This window comes from Chrysochloris asiatica, unplaced genomic scaffold, assembly GCF_000296735.1.
Source record: "Chrysochloris asiatica unplaced genomic scaffold, ChrAsi1.0 scaffold00050, whole genome shotgun sequence".
NCBI classification, from domain to species: domain Eukaryota; kingdom Metazoa; phylum Chordata; class Mammalia; order Afrosoricida; family Chrysochloridae; genus Chrysochloris; species Chrysochloris asiatica.
This window is the reverse complement of record NW_006408568.1, coordinates 11,133,931-11,153,238: the sequence shown is the minus strand read 5'-3', so window position 1 is coordinate 11,153,238 and position 19,308 is coordinate 11,133,931. Positions and strand designations below refer to the sequence as shown.

The 19,308-nt window shown below is 42.5% G+C and overlaps 1 protein-coding gene across 1 annotated transcript in view; it reads right to left on the bottom strand.

Annotated features, from left to right (window-relative positions):
- CECR2 (cat eye syndrome chromosome region, candidate 2) overlaps positions 1-15,362 on the bottom strand; it is a 195,443-nt gene extending 180,081 nt beyond the window's left edge. The window contains exon 1 of the mRNA XM_006862781.1: positions 15,237-15,362. Within this exon, the coding sequence (XP_006862843.1) occupies positions 15,237-15,362 (126 nt within the window). The remainder of the gene's footprint in view (positions 1-15,236) is intronic.
- Positions 15,363-19,308: the final 3,946 nt, after the last annotated feature.

The following is a 19,308-nucleotide window of genomic DNA, read 5'->3' as shown; positions in this document are numbered from 1 at the left end:
AAGAACACGAGTGGGACCCTATCCAGAGGCAGGGACACCAGAGATGGAGACAGAGATGAGGACATGGAGAGAGAGAGAGCAGGTGAGGACTCTAGACTCATGGAAAGAGAAAGACTGAGGGCTGGCAGCCAGAAGGCAGGATTATGGAATGTGCCCTTTGGTTGTTTAAATCATTATATACTCCTGAGTGTTTCTGTGTACATCCCCCACCACCATCAAACAAACAAACATACAGAGGGAATGGAAGCAAATACTATTGAATGATGAGGCACGGAAGAGATTGTAATCACTGCAATGAAATGATGAGTGCAAAACTGATGTTCTTCCATGTAAATGATCACTCAATTCACAATAAAAACTTAAAAAAAAAAAAGGTATTGATGTATTCTCCACATAATTAAAGAAATTAAAGAGAAAATTTTGAATTTCTTTTCAGAATGCCATTTCCTAACTCAATCAATGCTTTCTCTAGTTTTGCTTCAACTCTTAAGATTCCCTTTTAAATACCACATTAATAATTCAGTCTCACTTAACCACTAAATAACCTGCAATCAATTTCTCTCTCATAAATATTGGTATTGAATGTATCAATAAATTTTTACGTAAATCTGGGGGGGAAAAACAACACCTCAGCACTCTACCACTGCAGCCAAAATAATTATTAGTCATCTAAGTTATTTTTCAGTGGAAACTGTTTAAAAGACAAGTGCTCAGATACCAGGACTGAAGTCAAGCTGTCTGGGCTCTGAGACCTACTGCCTGTATGATCTGAGGCAAAGTCATTCACCTTTATTTAGTTTCCTCACCAACTAAGTGGGATAAAGGTGATACCTACACCTCAAGGGAAAACGTAATGGAATAGGTAAATTGATGTATGACAAACACGTGAAGCAGTGCAAAGAGCAAACTGGACATCAGTGTTTGCGTTTATCACAAAATATATAATAAAAAGTGACTATGCAGAACACTAAAAATTTAAAACATCAAATATACGCTAATAACAGAAGTTTAATGACCAAAACAAACACAAACAAAAAACCTAGTCCTACCTTGCAAAAAGAATCTTTCTGTTCATGGTTGCTGTTATAGCAAAAAAGTAAAACAAACTATTCCATAAAGGATTGGCTCAATACAGTATAACACATCTATTCAATGAATACTCTGCAGCTACTAAAAATCAGAATGCATTGTGATGAAAGGCATTCTATGTCATGTAACTTTGCAAACTGAACAAAGCAGAATTCAGAAGAATATGTAAGAAAATGATCCTATGTTTATAAAATATTGACACACTTATTTAAGTGGGTATGGGAAGATGAGTGTTCACCTCTTCAGGGGGCAAAACATTCAGAATCCCTCTGAAACTTGGGGGTTCCTGCAGGATACATACCACTGGTCTGGAGTTGGGACCTTTGAATTCCTCTAATGCTTTGTGTCTCTCACCTTCAGTTCCCTCATATGTAAGATTTTGGCTTGCACCATGGATTCTCATTTGACCTTTTAGCTTCTTTTCCACACTAACTCGATAATCCTCGTACTTCCTAGGTTACACTACCAAGAAAGGGAATTTGATTGACCCAGTTGTCTTTCCTTTCAAGATGTGTTATAGATTACTGGCCAGGTTATAGATTTAGTTGACCCTGAGAAAGGGTGGAGGGGTGAGTAGAGTTGCCAAGATAACCTCCAAAATTTTTGTCACGCCAACAAAAAAAACAGAGGTCCTATCAAGTTTACAGCTTCCTTTTGCATGGTGAACCTGTTATTTAAAAACATTAATACCTGAATGTCTTATTTGTACACAAATTCCCATTACAAAAGGCTCAGAAGACCCATTCATTATTATCTTCAAGGTGATCTCATGGATCATTAAATACTTAATAGAGAGACACTCAAAACTGAAGTATCTCAAACAATCAATAACTAAGCAAGAGCAAATCTAACATTCCAATGACAAAAGGGGTACATTTCTGTTTCTGGATTTCATTTTACTAAACTGGAAACTAAAACACTAAGCACCTGATAAGACTGGGGAGGGGTAACCACCCCAACAGCTAGAAGGATAGGGCAGAGAAGAGGATATCTGGTATAAAATGTGAATACCTACAATGACAAAGGAGGAGCTCTGATAGTATAGTGGTTAGAAGTCGTGCTGCTAACCTCAAGGTCAGCAGTTCAAAACCACCAACTGTTCCACAGGAGACAGAAGCGGCTTCCTGCTCCTGTAAAGATTTACACCCTCAGAAACCCTATTCAGGGTTGCTGTGGGTCAGAACCAACTCCACAGAACATAACCACCATCACCATAATGGTGTAGCGTTGCAGAATAATGCACTAAACAGTACAGTCCGTTTGAACCACAAAGTCGGCAGTTCAAATTCACCAGCCACTCCTCGGAAACCCTATACAGGGTGGCTATGAGTCCGAAGCCACTCCAGAGCACTCAACAACAATACCAGCATGACAAATGACCGGGAGCAGAATTTGGAAAGAGGCTGGTTGCTGCCTTACAAGTGATCTCTTCAGTACATTACCATGTAGAAACTGAAACTCATTTACTCTTCTTTTTAACAAGAGTAATATAAATACTCAAGGAGCTCTGGTAGCGTAGTAGTTACGAATCAGGCTGCGAGCCGTAAGGTCAGCAGTTCGAAACTACCAGTGGTTCCGCGGGAGAAAGATGAGGCGGTCTGCTCCCGTAAAGATTTATAGCCTCGGAAACCCTGTGTAGGGTCGCTATGAGTCGGAATTGACTCCACGGCACATAACAACAACAACAATATAATACTCAGAGTCCCGGTTTGGCAGTATAGGATAAGTGCCGGAATACTAAACACAAGGCTGGCAGTCTAAATCCACCAGCTGCTCCTTGGAAACCCTATACAAAGTCGCTATGAACTGACTCAACGGCACCTAACAATAACTATAACAACAATGTAATACTCAGGAAAAAGAAGCAATGAAAAGTTCTCTTCCTCAGCATTCTCTTCCTCCCATCCCCTACGAGAATGTGTTTCAAGTGTCAGCCTCGGCCTTCTTCCTCCTTCACCACTGTAACTCAAACAGCCTGCTCAGAAGTCATCTTTGACCCCATCAAATCACCAACCCAGTGACTGTTTTCAATTATAATTTTCCTATACTTCTCTGCATCACTCAGCAATGCAGACCTTGGAGCTGAGGTTTCCATCACCTGGGTGCCTAATGACATCTGTCACTGAGCTGCCATACCTGCCAAGTACTGCCTTCCTTCAGATTACATGTTAAAAGGGTCATCTTTTTAACAGAGGTTTTTAAAGTCAGTTAGTTTACCTCTGTTACTCATTACCACAAGCATCCCAACTGATGTAATCTTTTTTTGTGTGCCTACTTTGTTGATTATCTAGTTCTGCCCATTTGTCCTATAATTACAACATGACAAAGGTCCTCTCCTATTACCATTACCTTCAACATTTCACACCCACTAGTATTCTCTACTGTTGTGTCTTAATTATTAATACCAGATTTAACCAAAAACTCTTAATACACAAGACCATCCTTACTCTAAAACTTTTGTTTCCTCACTGCCTAAACAACATGAATAACACTAGTGAGCCTGGCATTTAAGATGTGCTGTGATGCAGCTCCCTTCTTTCAAGCAACCTTATTTTTCATCAGTCCCCTATAAGAACTCTCTGATCTAGCTAGTCATATTGACTTACTCCTGGTGAGCTCACAGACCTGTCTTTTCCAGAAAGCATTCTTACTCATTATCATTAACTAACTACCTCCACCCTCAGAACTCTTACAGCATTTATATCCTCCATCACTCATTTGGCACACAGCCTAGGTTACACCTTAGAAAAACAAAAACAAAAAAATCCCTATATCCTAATTCTCCAGGGCAGGAGAATAGCAACCTAGTCACATACCTTTGCAACCTGAATGTTAGTAATGATGACAGTAACAAACAGAAGGAAGGCAGACTGGCATTTGAGATTTCTCCTTTAATTTTGAAGTTCCACTTTTACTTAAAATAATAAGTTGCTTACTACCAAAATCCAAGGCAGTCACAGGCAATAATGAATATGGGCTCCACTGTTGAAACTGATGAAAATCTAGGGTTATGAGATCATAGGTATCTACAACATAATTAGATCATTCCCCTCCCAACCCTCAACACATCATGTAAAAAGAGCTGGATGCTTGATTTAATGACACAAATAAAAATGCTCGCAGAATGGTCTTTTACAGACAGAATGTGTTTATGTGTGTGTGGGGGTGGGGTGGGGGGTGGATAAGTAAATTGTGTAAAATATTAACCCAGATTAGTAACAGTCTAGAAGTAAAAACACTAAACAACAAGAGGTTAAAAAATAATAATAATCCAAAATCAAATTGCTTGATTACAGCAACAGGTGAAATTTTTAAGTCACCTTTTTTCCTTAAATCACCTTGTTCCCTGAACAAAGAACTCCAGGACACTGATTATAAAAATTGTCCCACACCTAAAAGAATCTATAAACACAACCTTTCAGGGAGAGAGGAGAAACACAATGGGGCTAGGGGAGAGAAAGGATTTGCTAAAGAAGTAGATCTGTTAATTTAACACATTTTCTGTCAAGCAAATCAACTGTCCTTGTGCCATTGTTGCTGAAACAATGAATGCTCACCGGAGGGGTGTTCATTAAAAGGAACTGGCCAAGAGAGAAAAAGCCCTTGCAATCACAAATTGCTTAACAGTATTCCTAATTCTGAGAAACTTCTCCCATTCTAGTTATTGTTAAGTTCCGACTCAAAGCAACCCTGGATAGGGTTTCCGTTTCCACGAAATGGCTGGTGAGATTGAATCTCCAACCCTGTGGTTCAAACCAACTTTGTAGCTGAGTGAGTTAACCCACAGTGCCACACCAGGACTCCATCCAATTCTTAGGAATTATTCATTGGAAAAGATCTAATGGCTCAAAAATTGAAAACATGAAGTAGTTAATGCAATCCTGGCGCCAACACTGGCTTTACTTTCACTTGTTTTGGAAAATATGAGCGGAAGAGGGGGCAGAGGATACACAGTCTGTTGTAACAACCACTCACACATGTAATTCAGGTGGCCACATTCCTCCAGAGTCCTGGTGTGGTGTTGTGGGTTAATGGGCCAGGCTGCAAAGCCTTTTGAACTGCAAGGTCAGAGGTTCAAGCTCACCAGCTGCTCCTTGGAAACCCTATACAGGCTCACTATGTGTCAGAATGGACTCCACGGTACTTAACAACAACAGCATGCCTCAATGACAACATATTGTGAAGTCAGGGAGTTACTCTAGGAAAGAAGTAGCTCCTGAAAAGCCAGGCTATAGAATCAAAGCCAAAAGTTGGCCTTTACAATGTGAAACTTACAAGAACATTACATCATTTAAACCAGTCAAATAGCTTTCACTGAGGGTCACATGAGGTCTGGGACTTTAAACAGGAGAATGAAAGCCTATCTCCCATATATTTTTTACATAAACCACATTACAAACAGAGCACATTAAGAGAAGTATTCTGAGGGTTCATTTGCCCTTTGAAGAGGAGAAAACTGTGTTGCTTGTAGAAGTGACTGACTTCACACCAATTTATTTACACACATTCAGCAATTTAATACCCTGATGCTGCCCAGAAATTCTAATCTTCCTCCACCACTGCCCAGAAGAAACCCTAGGACATCCGCCTACAAGCTCAACAATAGAAAAGAGAGAAAAAAAAGTGTGATCAGACCTTAAGTTCCCAGACAAAAAAAGATAAAGAACAATAAATAAGGTACTGATTGTCTCTGTGGGGCCCAAATACCCCAAGATAAAAAAAAAAAAAAAAAAGATGCTATACGATCAGCACTTTCAGTGAGAGACATCCTCAGTAGCCACAGATAAGTGATAAGATTTTCTTAAATTTCTATAGCATCTTTCTTCTAAGAAGTTCAAAGCCCTTCACAATGCAATATTATCTACTAAGTCACCATCACAATGTCATGATTGCTATAACCCAAATGAAAATCTATCTGAACCCATAAAATGTTTTACCATACTTGCCAAAGACCAAAATCAAATGGTAGAAATCACGAAAAACAGATGCCTCATGAAAGTCTCTAGGATCTAGGATTGTGTGTCTTAAATGGGAAATTCTGATGGAATAATGTACTTTACATATAACTTGATATTTGCCACACACACACCACCTTCAACTTAGGTCCCACTGAACTTTTGACCTGGTCATGGTTAACCACCACCACTACCACCCCCTCCACTTGGAAAACTCAAGAGATTTGTCAAGAAGAGCCTTGTGTGCTGACAGGCAATGGCAGCCGCTGAGCCAGCCTCCAGCTGCAGACCAAGACCCCTCCTCCCCCAACAGCACCAGGCCCTGCCTGAGCTGAGCAAAGCCTTTCTTTACAAGGAGGCCTTTCTTTATCTGACCCAGTCAGCTTTACAACTGCCTCCCTACTACCCTAAACCACACTTCTTTCCTTTAGGGACTCTCCAGGAAAGAGAGGTGGAAAAAAAAAAAAAGTTAACACATCTGTTTCCCAGGTTTCTGACATGTGCAATTGCTGATGACATGCACATCTGGGAGCAACTTTAACTTCCTACAATTTCAATAAACAAAAATATAAGAGGTTTACAATATAAGGGCAGTGGGGATCACTGTGAGAAGGAAAAACCCACCTAACCTCCCATACAGAGTACCTTCTACACAATGTCCAACACTGAGAAGGCTTCCCTACTTACATCCAAGAAAGCTGTGATTCTCAAGCAAAGGTGATTTTGCACCCAGGAGCCATTTGGCAATATCTGGAGACATTTCTATTTGTCATGCCTGGGAGTGTTATGGGTACCTAGAGAGTAGAGGTCAGAGATGCTGCTAAACATCCCACAACACGTATGACAGTTCCCTGCAACAAAGCATTATGCAAACCAAAATGTCAATAATGCTGAGGTTGAAAAACCTTGAGTTAAAGAAACGCATGGAATCTTGAGTTCTGTATTTTCACCCAATCATTCTTTTCCAAATACAAGAACAGTTGGGGCTAATATAATGTAACAACAACAACAAAAAATCTGTTAGAGGTTAATGTAAAGAAGGTATAATACAAGCAGCCATTGAAATATGAAAATATTAAGGGAGGGCAAAATAGCTATTTGTAAAGGTCACAGCATCAAATGAAAGGCAAACCACAATCCAGAAGATATTACATGGGTTTCCAGGTATGAATGATGTTAAACACAGTAAGGAAACAAAAGTGAAGGGAAAATACACAGTCCAAGCAAGACCTTCAACCCTCCAGAATTTCCCAAAACATAAAATCTTAACTCAGTTTGAGAACCCTGTAGATTCTTTGAATCTCTAATGCTACTTTCAAAGTAGCTTCTTGGCAGACAAGATTTTCACAGAAAGAGAAATAAATTCCTCTAATCCGCACACACACCAAGTATGGATTTACAGCTCTCACTTGGTACAAAATGAATTAGTAAGACATGGATCCTAAAAGAGCCCACAACCTTTATTTAAACTGACATTCTGAATTAGTTAATCATGCTATGCACACTGAGAAATAAAAGCCTTAGAATCAGAGAACATTGCCAAGGAAATAGGGCTCTACTCTAAAATTCCCATTTTACAAAATGGGGCACCTGACACCCAAAAAATGGTATGCCTAAAATTACAATTAAAATTAACAACCGGTGTGTGCCCTCAATCCAGGCTTCTGGCTCTCTAAACTTGTTCCCTTTTGAAGGTAGAATCAATCAAGGAAATCTAAAACCCCCGCTCACTGGAAGTTGTGCAGCTCGGTCGCCTTTGGCTCTGTCTACACACTACATTTTTACTGAAGCCACCCTCTGCACTCTGCCAGTGCGGCTCCTCATTCCGGACTCCTAACACACCATGTGGTGGATCCGGTGCCCAGCCTCTCCTGATCAAAGGGCACATGGTCAGTTGTACTGAAAGCTGCCAAGTTGTATTTTAGGCTTTCCTAAGTGCGTTCCAGAAAATTAAGCAAGACCAAACTTAACTTCCGTTTAAAGCAAGTCAGATGCTAACATTGGCCGTCCTTCAGGGGGTATTGCCCCTCTACAGCTGCAGGAGCCAGCTCCCAAGTGCCCCTTGGAAGGGTCACATGATAGACAAAAAGAAAAATGTTTTCCCTTTAAAGAGGTTGGTATAATTAGAAAGAAAACTAGCATTCACTTTTGGAAAAATTTCTGTTTAATAACAGAACGTCCTCCCCCCTCTCAGGATTTTACACTGCAAGATTTGCCCCACTATAATTCATATCCTGTTCTAGGGCTTTCATTCTCAAAAGAGGAGGTAATCATCAGGAATTTTACATGAAATACATTAGTGTGACAAACTACTAATTTTTAAATCATTCGGACCGACTCGAATGTCATTCATTCCTGTGAGGTCATACCTAAGCACCCTATTTTGGTAAATTCCTTCCCATCTCTCCACCTTGGCCCTTCCTGTGCCTCCATCCTGTTTTTATTTTTCTCTTTGATATACTATGGTTGTTGTTATGTGCCATCAAGTTGATTCCGACCCATAGCGACCCTGTACAGGATTTCTGAGGAACTGCTGGTGAGCTTGAACAGCAAACCTTGCGGTTCAAATCGACTTTGCAGTCCAGTGCATTAACACAGCGCTGAGTGCTAATGATATACTATACATATACTTTATTTATTTACTATCTCTTCCTACTGTAAGGATTTTTGTGTTACGTTCATAGCTGTATTCCCAAGCACCTCATATACTGCCTAGCAAGCACACAGGTTTTCAATAAATATGTGCTGATAGAAAAGAATACAGATTTTGTCCTTGAAGAGGTTTTTAACTAGGAGTCCTTTGTACCCCACACATTATTAAAATTTCAAAAAACTCTATAAAGTTGCAGTATGGAATCTCAGCCATTACTTATTTGATTAATCTTTCAATGCATTGATACTAACAGCTGAAGTGGATTCCTAGTGTGGTGCTGCAGGACAAGTACTGGACCTCAAGGGTGGCTTGAACTGCAAGGTCAGCAGTTCAAACTCAACTGCCGCTCCTCAGAAACCCTTTACAGGGGAGGGGCACTGTAAGTGGAAAGCAACCAGATGGCACATTAACAACAACAACAGCTGAAGTACAGAAACAAGCATGCTGTAGTAATACCACAGAATGTGGGCAGAGAACCCGAAATCTTGATGAGAGCTTCCCCTTCCTTCTACCATACCCCAAACCACGTTTATAAATTTCCAATTCCCTTATCTGTAAAATGAGAATAGCCCCTACACCTCATGATGACGGTTAAAGGTAAAAAATGCCACTTACTGTTAGATTATTTTGACCTGTCCAAGGTCATAGAGCTAGTTAGTGGCACAATTAGAGTCAGAACCCAAGTTTCTTAACCCCTAGACCGGTGCATCTTGTATCACAAAACTGGGCTGTTACTTAAGGCCAATTAATTCTTTCTTCTAGTTCAGTGCCTCTTAGCTTTTGAATGGTTGGGGACCACCTTCAGAATTTTCTCTAGCAAAGTGCACATTAAGTACACCTATCCCATTCATGGACACCAAGGTTAGAACCCCATATAATGGCTGGTATGCTGATAAGTCTCAGCAATTTTTTATTTGTTTTCATGTTTAATAATTCAGGCCTTGATGCTCTTAGTTAAAGGTCTGGACCCAAGGAAGCACCAAGGATAGAATTCAGGAATTTGAATCCGAGAAACTGCCTTCTAGATCACCATGCTGATTACGTGGTGGACTTCACCCACCTGCAACTACAACCAGGACAGAGATACATGGAAGGTAAAGGATTTAATACTCAAAAAGACAAACTCAAGAAGAAAGTAGACAGCACAATCAGATTTATTTTCATCCAGAGGATTACTATACAATGCAATGAAATTATTATACATCACTATTTTCACCTAGAAGCAACACAGTCTCTTCACCAGAGAAAAGCCCACAACACCTATCATGATGAATCCCAGGACAGGTTACCTTACTTTGGCTAAGAGACATGCTGTACAAGTGGACTTCCAAAACTTAGTAAAAACATCCCATTATCTTTTCATTCCATTTTCTACATAAACTTCTTGAAGTCCTCATATTCACTGGAAAGAGCACTTTGCTTGGAAAAAAACAAGTAAATCTCTGAGCAGGTCAACTATCAGCACAAAATTTAGTCAAGGGCTCAGCTGGTAACGGAAAGATCTGCCATATGAACACACCCATGGGCTCCATGGTAGAAAAGGTTTTGCAATCTGATTTAGTTTAGAAAAACCTATGAGGCAGAGTTCTACTCTGTTCTAAAGGGTCGCTACTGAGTTTGAATCGAATCACAAAAACACCTGCTAGAATGTTAATTACATAAAACATCATTTAAATGAATTGCTTTATAAGTGCTGGTTCTGGAATACTAACAGATAATCTGAGGCAAGGCCAGTTATAGCTTTCTTTAACAAATTACTCCAGCTCATGGTTAAGTCCATTCCCCACAGTCACCAAATTGATTCTACCTTATAGTGTCTCAGTCTATATAGGGTTTCCTCGACTATCTTATCTTTATAGAAGCAACCTCATCTTTCTCCTACAGAGCACCTGGTGGGTTCAAAGCACATTCAGTATAATTCAATCTCCACCTGTGCAAAATAAAACCACCACCTAACCTTTCATAAAAATACACTTTGAGCACATACAAAAATTCCTCAGTATGCTAAAATATTTATCCCAGAGTCATAGGTGGGATACAATGTTAACAACGGTGGGATTATAAACCCCCAAACAAAAGCAGGGGAGAAAACATTTTGCAATCTGATTTCGTTTAGAAAAACCTATGAGGCAGAATCAATGGCCACCTGAGTCAATTCCAACTCATACATAGCAGCCTTGTACAACGGAGTAGAACTGGCCCGCCGCAAGGTTTCCAAAGATGTAATCTTTTCAGGTGTGGCCTGTAGGGTCAGCACTGCAAGATCAGCAGTTCAAACCCACCTGCTGCTCCTTGGAAAACCCTGTACAGGGTTGCTATGAGTAGGAACTAACTGGACAGCACTTAACAACAAAGATCTTTCTATAAAGGTCATCTTAACAGAAACAGACAGCCACACCTTCTCCCTCGGAGTAGTTGATGGGTTCAAACTACCATCCTTTCAGTTACCAGTTGTGCTCACTGTGCCACCAGGCCTCTTTAGTGAGATTATAGTTACATTATTTTATCCATAATTTACGTTAATTTTCAAACTTTCTATAATGTTCATGTATTCATTTTATAAGCAGGAATTCTGAACTGAAAGCACTGTGCATGTACATTCACAGAGTTTCAGTCTGATGACTACAGAATCCGTCTTTAAAGGCCAGTTGGGAGCAACATACAAATCTTTAAACACACATTATAATCAAGAATCAAATCTCTTCCACAGAAATCCTGCATACTCAAGGTTAACAGAGTTAAAAATATATATAATAAAGTTTTTACAGACAAAAATTAAAATACCCACGCTTAGGAGACAAATTCTCTAAGTGGGAGGTCTTGACCTTTGGCAGTATTGCTGCTTGAATCCTCCCAGCTCTTCACCTATCTGAGAGATTGCTTCACTTTAGACAAATAGAAGCCCAAGTCATTATGGACTCAGCTTCCTAAAAATTTTCTATAAACCCATGAGTTCAGCTGGATGGTCAAAGATAAAATGAAATTCTTTTCCACAGCTGAAAACTTGCTTCCTAAAAAAAGCTGATATCCAATTTCTACCATTTGATATTATCCATCACTGCTATCTTTTAAATTGCAGTAAATTAAGTTTGTAGAGACTTTCCACCTGGCTTAACAGGTACAACTCTGCATTTAATTGTTTTTGTTTTGTTTTTTCCTTTTTATAAGGGTCTTTCATGCATCATAAAGTCTAACCAAGAGATTGTTTCCTAACCAGTCAGGGCAATTACTGGATTTAAAAAAATAATAATCTTTTCTTTCTCCTAAGTGGGTGTGCAGGCACACACACAGAATTTATTTATACATACAGAACCCAAACTAACAAGTGTTGTCAGAGGGCTCTGAACTATCAGAGTCAAACTTGTTAGAAGTCGAAAATACAAATTAACTTGTCAATTTAATTTTTTTTTTTTTCATAACCACTGAAAACCTCTGTTAAAATCTACATTAACCATTTCTAAACACTCCTAACACAAGGATGATTATATCAGAACTCCAAGGGGGAAAAGTCACTATCATCTATAATCCATTTTACTGAAACATCTCCAAATAATATAGGTATGAGTAGTTCCTAACATATGTAAATACTGTTGTTGTTGCTAAGTGTCATCTAGTTGGGTCCAATTCATAGCACACCTATATAGGGTTTCCAAGGAACAGCTGGTGAGTTTGAACAGTCGACCTTGTGGTTCAAACTGACCTTGCAGTTCAAACCAACCCTAGGGTCCAGTGCTTATCCCATGGCGCTACGTCAGGATTCCTGTAAATATGTGTACATATTTGTTGTTGTTAAATGCCATCAAGTCAGTTCTGACCCATAGCAACCCTGTATAGAGTTTCCAAGGAGAAATATTCATTCGCGTTGCATATATTTCAAATAGCGTTTACTTTAACAACAAAAAAGAAAAACCGCTAGAATCAAAAAAGACAGTCATCTCAAAACATTTCTGTTATTCATAGATTACTCGCACTGCTCCTGTTGTTAAGTGCAGTCGAGTCAGTTCCAACTCATAATGATCCTGTATAGGGTTTTCAGGAGCGGCTGGTGAGCTTCAAGGAGTCCTGGTACGGCACCGTGGGTTAATATGCTAGACTGCAAAGTTGGTTTGAACCACAAGGTAGGTGGTTCAAGCTCACAAGCTGCTCCTCAGAAACCATGTACCAGGTTGCTAAGGGTAGTAACTTACTCGATGGCACTTAACAACAGAAACATTTCTCTATCAAAGGAACCGTGGTGGGTTAGCATTGGGCTGTAACCACAAAGACAGCAGTTCGAATCCGCCAACCGCTCTGCAAGAGAAAGCTGAGGCTTTCTGCTTCTGTAAATATTTATAGCCTCAGAAACCTGGTACAGGGTCACCTGAGTCAGAACCAACTGCATGACACACATCTACCACCACCACCACCACCAATTTTCAATCAACAAAATGGGAACATGTACACGAATTTTGAGAGGTGAGTTTTTCCATAGTATTTGTGGGTTGGGTCTTAAACTCTTAAATTCCTAAACCCAGCAATACCTCAACTGTATTACTTTGCAAGGAAGGAAAAAGGCTAGAGGGCAAGTTTACCAGCATCCAAGATAGCATTGTCACAAGCCTCAACACCTCTCACAACAGACACCATTTTGAGCAGCATGACATAATTAACCTAGTCACAGTTTTATACCAACTAAAAGAAAACGCAGGACATCAGAATAATTGTTAAACATCTCTTGAGTTTTAACATTCTCAAACCTTTAGTTTCTGTGACCCTGTTTCCCTTTGGTCAGTATGTCAATATAAACAGTTGTCTTATGATATTTTCCAAGCAGTCCCAAAAACATTTTTATTCAAAATCTTGCTTGTTACATTCACTTTCAAACTCTGAAAACAAATGCTGTGATATTACTCAAAGTGTCTTATTAATAAATCTTTCTAAAAACAGATGGGAAAGCCTAAGATTTAATCACATTGTTTTAATCAGCTTAAGGAACTAAGAATCGCTAAAAGCCACTGAATGGCCCTAGTTTATCAGTCTACATTCCTCTTCATTCTCCAGGCTCACCACCTTTTGATCTTTTTATTTTTCCTATTTCATTAACTCAGCAACAGGAGCATGTTCCCACATTTCATTCAGATCAGGTGTAAATGATATTTCAGTAAACAAGACTAAATCTAAATATAAAAGGTGAAAGCAAAAATCTTAGGGAGTAAAATCAATCAGAAAATGGCAGAGTAACCTATGTGGGGGTGGGGAGGGAACGACAACAATTTCCTCAATCAAGAGTGATTATTATTTTGATTACTCCTTCGGCCAAAGCCATTGGCAGAATTAAAAAGAAGAAACTGACCAACAAATAATTTCCATTTACCTTTGTCCAAAGGCAAAAGGTGATCATTACACATAGTGTCATAAGGGAGAAAGTAGTTCAACCTGCCAACCAATCAAAGATTTCACATCCCCTTTCCAAAATAAAAAGAAAAGAAAGGAGGATGCTTGCTGGTGGGGCTACCAGCTTGTTTTAGCCATCGTAAGCCTTCCGGACCTCACACTCCCGCCACCATCCCTGCTACTAGGACCCTCTGATTTTAGTTCAATTATCACAAAGCCTCCAGTTTGAAAGCACCTTCCGCCTGGTGAGAAAAGCCATCCCTTTCCACCACGCTCGCCCGAAGGGATAATGGTGGCGAAATCAACTCAAAGGGCTCCCCAAATAAAGAAGGCTGTATTTTCCGAGGAAAGGAGCTGGAAAAGAATAACGGAGTCCCAAACTTTCCTTCCACAGCCTCGAAGCCCAGAGTAAGGGCTCAGAGCCGGAGCGACTCTGAGCAGAGCGCTCCCCCGGCCCAGGCCCCCATCTCCGCCAGCCCAAAGTTCACCCAAAGCGCCCCCCGAGAGTCGCGGGCCTCCGGGTGTCTGCAAAGTGCGACTCCCCGCTTCAGGGCGCCCGCCAAAGTGGGGGCGAGTCTCTCCCCAGCACAGCTGCCCCCTCCCCCAACCAAGCACCAGCGGCTGCCTCTCCACCCGCGGTCCGAGTTAATCCACCGCCGGCTCCCCCCACCCCTGAGCCCCCTCGCCCGCAAGCACCCCGTCCCCGCCCGGAGCAGCTGGCTCGCCGCTTCAATGGCACCGAAAGGAAGGGAGCGCGCGCGCACGCACTCTTCTTCACACACTCAGCCTCTCCTTCCAGAGAACTCCCGGGAGAGCTGCCCCCCATTCCCACTCCTACAAAAGCAGAGGCTCACCCTCCTCCTTTCTGCTACTCCCTTTGCCCTCTCCTTGAGGCTGCGGGTGAGCACCGCGGCCGCCCGAGAGAACGTCCCAAACCCGGACGCCCGCACTTGGCGTCCTTTGCAAAGCCCCCGCCCGCCCGCCTTCCCTCTGCCCTTCCACGCCTCGCGCCCCCACCTCGGATCCCTTCTCCCGGCCCCCGATTACAGGCAAAAGTCTCTCGCTCCCCAGCTCCCTCCTTCATGATGTTCCCGGGACTCCCGAGTGGGGCAGAGGGAGAAAGGGGCGCAGGCTGCGCCGCCTTGCCCGCTCCTCGCGGCACTCACTTCGATCTCAAAGTCGGGCAGGCGGAACGCGGTGCGAAAGAGCGAGCAGAAGTGTGCGATGGCCGGGACTTCCCACCAGGAGCGGAGCTCGCCCAGCCCAGCCGCGCCGCCCTCCTCCGGGCACATCTCCCAGGCGCGGCGGTGGCGGTGACGGCGGCCCCGAGCTCGAAGCGCGCCGCGGCGGCCCCACGCTGCCGGCGCTCGGCTCGCTCGGCTCGGACTCCCGCCGCGGCGCGGCGCCTCAGTTAGTCGGGCGGGGGTGGTAGTGGCGGCGGCGGCGGCGGCTGCTACTCCCGCTGCTGCCGCCGCTGGGCTTATGCATGAGCTGAGGGCGGGCGACCCGGGCGGGGGGCGTCGGCTCGAGGGCCCGAGTTACTGAGGCGGCTGCTGCTCCGGCTGCCGGCGGGGTCCGCTCGCTGGCCCCATCCTGCTACTGCGGCTGCAGCCGCCCCCAGTCCCATACAATATAATCATCTCACCGCTGGGGAAAACAGATGGGGCTGGGGGGGGAGGGGGGCCGAACAGAGGGCCTGGGGGAGGGGCCGCACACGAGGAGGGGGCGGGGCTGTCCCTCACCACAACAACAACCCCCGCCCCCACTTTCCACCCCCAGCCCGGACGGCTGCATTGAACCAGAAGGGGGGAGGGGAAGGGATACAGAGCACCCCAAGAAAGAGGGGGGATGTGACTTTAAGGGAGCGATGTGCACCTTCATGAACTACTATTTGATATACCTCGCTTTTCAGGTAGTTGGGACTGAAGAGTTCAATGACTTTTTTGTGGGAAGTTAATAAGGGTCTCTCCCACCTCCCACTTGGCCTTAGTGGTCGCGTCCTTTTAAAGGGCCCGCTGGGTGGTGCTTTCGGTAGGGGCTAGATCCAGAAACTAGCACGTGTGGGAGTTCAGTTATTATTGATGCTGGTGGTAGTATAGGGGAACGAGTGAGATGTCCACCCCAGAAATATGTAGCCTAGAGAAATTAAGTGGTTTCCACCTGTTCTTTAATGCTTATTCCTTCCAAGAACGGTGCTTCAAGGAGATCTAAAGTGGCTCTTTTCTCCATGGAAGGAAGGTGGTGGGGCTGGTTAAGCTGGAACTAAGTAGGATGGAGGCTGGTGTGCAGCGGGAAGGGTGGGGTAGGGGGAGGCACCAATCAGCAGCCATGCGGGAAGAGGGATCCCCCCCAGGGAATGGACACGTGTGACCGCCCTAGAGAAGACAGGCTTGGAGCACTGCAACTGCCCTCGCGGTTGAAAAGCTGCCTGGAAGAGTACGCACAATGTGGTTAGAAAGCTGGGGGGATGGGGAAAATGCGATCCAGAGTCGGGAGTGTATTCTGGTGGGGGTGGAGACCTGCACGTCTTGGCTAAGGGAATGTGATCTAGTAGGGTGTTGAGCCTATGGCTTTACAAATGGTAAATACTAGTATAGCACGTTAGAATTCTCCCAAACCTGAAAGGGAAATAATCACCTCCAAAACAAACTAGAAGTTTTTTGAAACTACAGTGAATACCCAGACATCTGATGGTCATTGCAATTATTTAATACTACATTGTACTTGGAAACACTATACAGGATCGCTGTGAGTGACTCTTAACAACGTACTCTTGTCTCAAAGGGCCTTAGCTGGGTTCTATACTCTTCCTCTCAAGTAGCAGTCTTTGACACTTACCAAAATTATGCCACCAGCACTAAGTGCACACTGGTTGAATCAAAGATCCTCTCCTACTTTTGAGCAGTCATACAATATGGAGGAAATGACAAACATGATGAACGAATTTATTTGATGCAGTTTGAAGAGGACTGTCTGGGTAATTCTCCCTGTACCTCTTCCTTACCTTATTCTTAATCATGTTAATAACCTGTTGTTATGAATCGGGCTGCGAACCTCAGAGTCAGCAGTTCAAAAGTACCAGCTATTCCACGGGAGAAAGATGAGGCTTTCTACTCCCATCAAGATTTATAGCCTGGGAAATCCTGTAAAGGGTCACTATGAGTCGGAACCGACTCCATGGCACATAACAACAACAACAAATTGAAAACATAAATTCTTAAAATGTATACGTAAGTGTATCTTTAGTGAATCAATTTATCTCAAAATATTCATAGTCTATTATTGCTGTTTCTCTAGCATAGAAACAACTCAAGAGTTTTGCTCTTTTACCCTCAAATTCTACCATCTAAGTTTTGACAAAAATAAGCATGCATCCAAATGCCCCCAAAGAGCAAAGACTATATTTTTGTGTGTTTTTAATGCACAGCTACAGTATAGTCATTCCATTAATATATGAGATGTGAAAAGGGTGACAAGCCTCTATGGGATTAATCACATAACCAGATTAAATGTTTTCTGAACTTTCTTCTCCTGTCTTTCTTCATTTCCTCGCCAATCAATTTCACTTTCCACATTTTCCTCACCTTTTTTTTTTTTTTAAAGTATTACTGTTTTTCTTCACTTTTGCTTCTAATCTATTATATAATTTCCTTTTCTCTCCCCACTTTTTTCCTAATTATTTTTCTTCTCATTCTTGCCTTTGCCTTTTATTGTTTAACCTCTGCATAGCCTGTCACTGCTAATAACAGTGCCTAGAATGTTAATACCAGGAAGCAAAGGGTGAGATTTAGTTACTGGTTAATTACTCTTGTACATTTGAATGCCTGTTACAAACTTCTTTCCTCCACCTCTCAAACCAAACTGGACTCTACTCCATTGTCTTCTTCCTTCCTCCACCCCAGGCCAAGACCAGTAAATCAACAAGGCTGTCCTAGAACTGGAGGTGCCCCCTCGTGGTAGTTAGAGATTGGTCTCCTAATCGCTTTCTCAGCATTTTCCATTGCCTTCTATGCTGCCATTTTCTTCGGAGGATCCCCTTTCAGAGTTTATGTTGTTGTTGTTGTTAAGTGCCCTCGAGTCTGTTCTGACTCACAGCTACCCTGTATAGGGTTTCCAAGAAGCAGCTGGTGAGGTTGAACCACCGACCTTGCAGCTCAAACGAGCTTGCTCATTAACCCACAGCCCTGCACCAGGACTCCTTGAAAGTTTATAAGAAGCTGCTTGCTTCTAATACTCTGACTCTAGCCCACTCTCTGTAATGTTTTCATTATCTCTTCCCCATAGATCTGAGTGATCTTACCTCATGCTATTCTACCCCATCCTCAGCTCAGCTTTCCCCAAGAGTTGAAAATCAATCTTTAGGCCCTGGAACTAATGAGGATTCCTATATATCTTGAGTATGAACATAAATCTGAACTCCTGAGTTTCCCGAATTTGGGCTCTAGCTAGAACCTTCCATTTAGACCTCCACTGACTGTCTCCCATTTGCATCCCTGTTGGAATTGATACCCTGAATCATCTGCTCCAGAAATATAATAAACTGTTTCAGATCTATTTTCTGGACCCATTTCCAAATTTAGCTCTTAGAATCTAAATCGTTATTGTTAACTGCTGTCGAGTCAGTTACAACTCCTAACAATCCTGTATAGGATTTCCAAGGTCAGTGGTGAATTTGAACCACTGACCTTGAGGTTAGCAGACCAGTGCTTATCCTACAGCACCACACCAGGACTCCAGAATCTTGATTACCCCTGCAATCAGTTATCCATTTGCCACTGAGTCAAACCCCATGTGTGTTACAGTAGAACTATGCTGCAGAGGGTTTTCAATGACCGATTTTTTTAAAACCAGCCCTTTCCCGTGAGGTGCCTCTGGGTAGACTGGAACCTGTAGCCTTTTGATCAATAGCCAAGCATGGTACCCATTTGCACCACCCAGGAACTCCCAAGAAGGCTATGTTCTTGTTGTTGTTAAGTGCCCTTGGATCGGTTCTGACCCATTGCAATCCCATATAGGGTTTCCTAAGAGTGTCTGTTAAGTTTGAACCTTGTGGTTCAAACCAACTTTGCAGTCCAGCGCATTAACCCACAGCACCACATCAGGATTCCAAGAAGGCTATATGGTGACTAATTTAAATTTTTAGAAATTATAGAAAGCGCATCAGATTAGTGTTCAGGATCTTAGTAAATTCTACAGTTTCTGTTAGAAAAGGCTCCTAATCACCCTATACCTCATCTG